The sequence below is a fragment of the Mycetomoellerius zeteki genome, unplaced genomic scaffold (assembly GCF_001594055.1).
Source record: "Mycetomoellerius zeteki isolate Tzet28-1 unplaced genomic scaffold, Tzet1.0 scaffold64, whole genome shotgun sequence".
Lineage (NCBI taxonomy): Eukaryota > Metazoa > Arthropoda > Insecta > Hymenoptera > Formicidae > Mycetomoellerius > Mycetomoellerius zeteki.
Window position 1 is genome coordinate 2,029,606 of NW_017257654.1, and position 5,907 is coordinate 2,035,512.

At 31.2% G+C, this 5,907-nt stretch overlaps 1 protein-coding gene across 3 annotated transcripts; it reads right to left on the minus strand.

The window, feature by feature from the left end:
* Positions 1-651: 651 nt before the first annotated feature.
* Positions 652-4,966, minus strand: PGAP1 (GPI inositol-deacylase). Of its 3 annotated transcripts, XM_018457482.1 has the most exons (12): positions 4,914-4,966; positions 4,761-4,769; positions 4,503-4,683; positions 3,886-4,039; positions 3,676-3,780; positions 3,481-3,584; positions 2,978-3,421; positions 2,586-2,833; positions 2,077-2,502; positions 1,622-2,008; positions 1,112-1,507; positions 652-916 (listed from the first exon to the last, which is right to left on the minus strand). In XM_018457482.1, exons 3-12 carry the CDS (start codon positions 4,656-4,658, stop codon positions 652-654), a joined length of 2,685 nt encoding a protein of 894 aa, XP_018312984.1. In that variant the 5' UTR covers positions 4,659-4,683; positions 4,761-4,769; positions 4,914-4,966. The 3 variants fall into 3 exon arrangements, with proteins under 3 accessions (XP_018312984.1, XP_018312983.1, XP_018312982.1); XM_018457481.1 differs by lacking the exon at positions 4,761-4,769 and having other exon boundaries at positions 4,914-4,952; XM_018457480.1 differs by lacking the exon at positions 4,914-4,966 and having other exon boundaries at positions 4,746-4,768.
* Positions 4,967-5,907: the final 941 nt, after the last annotated feature.

Consider the following 5,907-nt stretch of genomic DNA (forward strand, 5'->3'; position numbering starts at 1 on the left):
TACATATATAAATAAAATGAAATACTAGAGATTCTAAGTAATTATGTAAAAAAAGCATGCATATATATAAAGAGTTATTTTGTTATTATCATTATAGAAGTAGATATATCTATAAGATAATAACAGAGATAATATAACTAATATAATATATTAAATATTATATATTAAATAATATTATAAATAAAAGATTAAATTTTTGTCTAATAAGTTATAATCTTAAGAAGACTTATTTTATATTATATCACATATATCACAATAAGTTACATAAGATCTAAGTTTTTGTCCATTACAGTTATAAATATTTTTTAACTATCTCACAATTATTGTTGATATACTATGCTAAACAATCTGCCTTAAAGTAAGTTCCATCTTATTTGCTTTATAAGATTACACTTATATGATTATATTTATATGATTATACTTTTTTTATTACTGTTATATAAAATAATACTTATATGTCCCAGCATGTAGTTACTGTTCAATTTGTAATATAATATTAGAAACGTGTGACATAAATTTTAATAGTGTTACCACAACCATGAAAATTTTTATACAAAATTAATGATAAACAGTAAGAAAAACTGTATGTAAACATATTATTGTAAACTATTAATATAATTTTTGTCAATTAGTATTTTAATTAAATTATTCTTAAGGAATTATAGAATTTAGTGTGATGATCGTTGCTACTGTGGCAATAATGGGTGGCATACACCACTGATAAAAGGATGGACGCGGAGCTGCAGTCATAGAAAGAATAACCCAACTCGTGAAACGTAATATATTGCTTAATATAAGCGAACGGTATCCTTTGTGATTAGGAGAAATCTCTACGATATCTAATGTACTGCATCCAGCCAATATCATCCAACTTACTACATGGATAGGGTCTTCTGTGGAGAGTCTCGTATCATAGCTATAATAAATATGTCTATTTTCGTTAACTAATTTTTATGAAATTTAATTTTGATTTTAAAGACTCTATTTTCTCATTACAGCGCGCGCGCTACATTAAAGTATGATTAATTGATTATACTTTTCGCTTCTACCACAATTCAATATTATTATAATGAGAAAACAGAAGTCTTAAATCGAGAATTTTAATAGAGACCTGAAATTTTTTGCCCAAACTAGGACAGATGGAATTGCTGGGATTGCAGCAAAACTGTACAACAGAAACAAGAGAAGCTGATTGTATATCTCTTGACTGATACTTTTCTGACTAGTATTTAACAGATCATTTTCTTCTTCATTTTTTGTATTCTTCCAACGTTTAAACCAATTGAAATGTTGGAGTGGGGCCAATAATATTTCCTCTAAATAATTTTCGTACATCCTTGTTAATTTCAAAAAGTGAAGAAATACCGAAATGAGCATACCAAGACCTGCGCACGTTGTTGGAATTAGAGATTGTACGAAAAAAGTTGTAATATGTGGTAGCTGAGTTAGACCATTCAATAACCAGTCTGACCATGTTATTGAGAACGCTATTGCACGTGCTAAGAACCTACAAAGAATATAACTTATAAAAATATTTTAATCGATCAATTTGATCATTTTTTCAATATGTAATTAAATACAAGAGAATATCTTTATTTTAGTATAAATAAAAGAACTGTACCTGACAGCTATTCCATGTGCAACAGAACCAAGAAATATGACAGAGCAACATACACCGATGGCAGATATACCAATAATACATAAAGCGATGCAAGTTTCGTAAGTAACGTTGAAGACAAACGATAATATTATGGTAATGATTATTGTCGGTAGCATATCTGAACTGTAATGTATCCTTAAAGAAACGAAAAGAAGGAGTAAACTGATAATGGCCGTGTAAAGCAATGGCCACCGATCCCGTACTCTACACGAAATTTTATCGATGATTCCTCCAGGTTGAATATTGATCATATAAATGCATTCTGGTTCTAATGTCACTCTTAAACTTGCTGTATCATTGAAATGTCCATAGAGAGTCTGCATTTTCATCGTTTTCGGACCATTGTCTCTGCATTGTAATTAAATATATGTAGAAAGAGCTTATACGAAGTTCGATTTATTATGAAACACACTTACGTATTCGTGAAGATTTTTGATTGAGTCGATCCTACATTCGACGATTCTACTAACTCGACAATAGCATGATGCTTAACACAATTCGGCGATTTGAACTCGATTGTGACTGCGTCTATGATGTTGGGAAGTGTTATATAATATCTTACACTTCCCCTGATGGTTTCAATTAAATTAGATCCACGGAAGCCAAAGAGATATTTAGGATGTAAGAATCTATTTCTTGTAGATTCCATTCGATTATTGTAAAAATAGGAGTCAAAATTGATTGTAAGTTGTTTCTCTAAATCATCGGAAGTTAATTTCACAATGGCATGCGTAATGTGTGGATATTTTATCTCTCTTAGATTTAAATCTACAGTCTTTCTTGGTCGATATAAAGGATCAGGTAAAAGTCTTGTTAAATTTGTCAAACTCCAACCCCATTCACTAAAAAATACATATATTAAAACTTATTAATAAATAATAATTTTTTCATAGTAAAAGTATATAATTCAAGAAGTATATATTACCAAATTCTTTTTTGTTCTTGTTTCTTTAATGCTGTGCACACAAACAGCCAATCCTTGCTTTGTAAATTTATTGTATCAATGGTTAAGAAATCAGATTTATGAAATAGTTCCACCACAAGATATATAACGGATGATCTCTTAATTCCGTTATTATTCCAGACATACTGTTGAGGTACACTTATCCATTCAGCATCGGTTTCAAACCGAACTTTGTCTGGATAATGATACAATTTTTTGCCGGAAGTGTGCTGAAATTTTATACATTAAAATTCATTAATTTTAGCAATTCCAAAATTTAAGATTATTAAATATCTTTTTGTGATTATGCGATATTATATATAAATAACTGAGTTGATTAAATCTTGATTTTAGCATCCATAATAATTACTTACTTTTAAAAAGTGATAAGACAAGGACTTCATTTTTAAATCAGGATTCGATGTAATTTTAGGCGGTTTTTCTAAATAATTCACAGAATCAAATAGCGACCGCACAATTACAAATACTAATTGTTTACACCATAGAATACTTAAATGATCCGTGGATTTCCAAACAGCTGGTACACTCGTGGAAAGAACATTTATATCCGCCATGCGATCGAAAGCTTGTATAGAAGGTACAAGTATATCACGTGGTCCACCTCCAATTGACACTACCTTTACTCCTGCATCCTTAATTTTATGCAGACGTCTTTCCAATGTATAATAATAAATGGCAAAGATACTATCAAAAACTAAGAAGGGAGTATGAGGAGTAGCCAAATTTATTATCATATTTGCTAACGACGCGTTCATATTTGGTGCTAGTAATAGAGCTCCTTTTGCTACAATACCACCCTGAAAGAAATGCCAGTTAATTTCAATCATTTTTTATAGCATATATCTGTGTTTTTTACCATAGAATGACCAATCAATACAACATTGTCCATTTTGCCCTTATACAACGCTAGTATTGCCTTTATACAATGTGAAACATATGTAGTTTGTTGCATAAGCATACCTAGCATTAATAAAAAGCAGCAGTTAGTATTATGTACATAAGTATTGATATATTAATAATTTTTTTATAATTTTTTATTTTTTTGTCATACCTCCATACAATGCAGAATAATCCTTATTGAATGAAATGGTAAAAAAGTCAAAGTGAAAGGAAGTTGTGCGACTTTTTCTTAAACTTACTGAAGCAATAGATCGTACTAAAATAAAAGAAAAAAACATAAATAAACTTTTGAATCTGTTTTGAAATAATCAAAATCTATCATCAAACTAAGTCGCTAATATATTATTAAAGTGATATAAACCTTGCTCATGAGATCCAGCATTGCCTGGTATGAAAAGAACTGGTATACCAGAAAAATGCATTCTTCTTAATTTTTCAGTCAAAATGCCTTCTCCATAGGCATACAATCTAAACCGCGGATATTTCTCTTCTATATCATTTTTCAAAGATATTCTCTGAAATATATTAAATTACTTAAAATTCACAAAAAATTTAAACATATTCAGCATTCCACTAAAAATATTTCTTGTTTTTATATTTAATAAATAAAAAAACTTATTATCATTTCTTCATGTTCTGGTGGAAAAATAAAGCAAGTAAATACTCTGATAAATCTAATTGAAAAAAGCAAACTTAATATTACTTAATAGATTAAAGGTCTGTTTTTTTTATAATTAAATCAATATATATTTTTTATTTAAAGTGAAATAAGTATATATTTCTTTATATATAAAATTTGACAAAGACGAAAAGGAAAAAATTCTAGTACAGTAATAAAAACAAACTTAAGGATTCTAAATAAACACATGGATTAAAATATAATCTCTATTCTTATAACAGGCTATCTCCAATGGTTCATCAAAATTAGTATAAAGTTAGAAGATATTGTAGTCGTATATGATTTACAAGTCCACATACCACATACTGCGGGTACTCAAACATATACGTCATTTCACAAGTATTCTCCTCAAAGTCAGTGACATATCTCGTAACTCCGAGAATGTACAGCAGAGTGATCATAATAAAAAATGGTGCCAGCGAACCGTAGATAATTATCCATTTGAACGAAATCATTTTGAGTATCTGTCCTCTCTCGAATCTTTAAGTAAAAAATATTTATTATTTGCGATACAATTATTATTTATTTTAATTAATACTGACCGGTTTAATACTAACATCTTTATCCTTTGAGACCGTTAGAAGAAATTTTTCATAGATTACAATTTGGAAAATAAAATTAAAGTCAGACATATAAAGAAAATAGAGAAACTTAATCAATTTTCGCTGAAATACAAAAAGATATCTAATAAAAATAAAAAAAGTATGTACCAGAATAGACTCCTATTACGTCTGTTTCGTCGACCTTCATTGAGACTATAGGTTATAATTTCTTCCGATATTAAAAAAAACGCCAATTCGAATAAAATTTAACGCATGCGCAGTGCAAGTGATCATAGAACTGTTTTCGTATCTCATTGGCTGTGTTCAGCAGAACGTTTGTTTTGCAACTGTTGGAAGTTTCCTTCGCGTTAATTGGATCATACTTTTAGATCTAGAAGAATGGTCCTATCTCAGCAGACAATCATAAAACGGTTGCAAAACTGTTGAGTCTGCTGAACGCAGCCATTTTCAACATAGAAACGCCGAGAGCGCCATAGACAGATTGTTTTTTTTTTGGAATTGACCAATCGTATTTACTGTTCAACAGAATTGACCAATCACGGTTGACATAAATCGATCGATTAGGTTAATCTAAGTTGGTGAGGTCGACTCTGAAGGCTATTTCATGAAATGTCTGGTTTAAGTTCGGTCTTAAGGCGTCTTTTCATGCTGACAACGCTTATAAGTTCGAAAATTTGAACTTCTAAACATCGACGCTGAAACTGACATGACGTCATAAAATCGTCTTGGCTGCGTTCCACTTAACACTCACACGCTCGCGGAATCATTTCATCCTTCTCGTTTATCAAATGTTAAACAAGGACAAACGATGCTCGCGAGCGTTGCGAGCGTTAAGTGGAACGCAGCCCTTGACGTGCGTCTATTAACGCCCATGAAAATGTACCTAAAGCGTGATTTACACGGGGCGACTTTTACTCGCTAGAAGCCGCGTCTAGTGACGCTAGAAGTGACGTAGCGATTTCGCTACTAAAAACTTCTTCTAGACGCGGGTTTGCTCTTGTAAAGGAGCTTACAGACCAGAGCGGCGCAGCGGTGAGCGACAAGCGGTAGCCCAATGAGAGCCACGCTTTTGCGTGACATCATTAGTGAAGCATGGCTTTTATTGGGCTACCGCTCGCCGCTCACCGCTACGCCGCTCTGG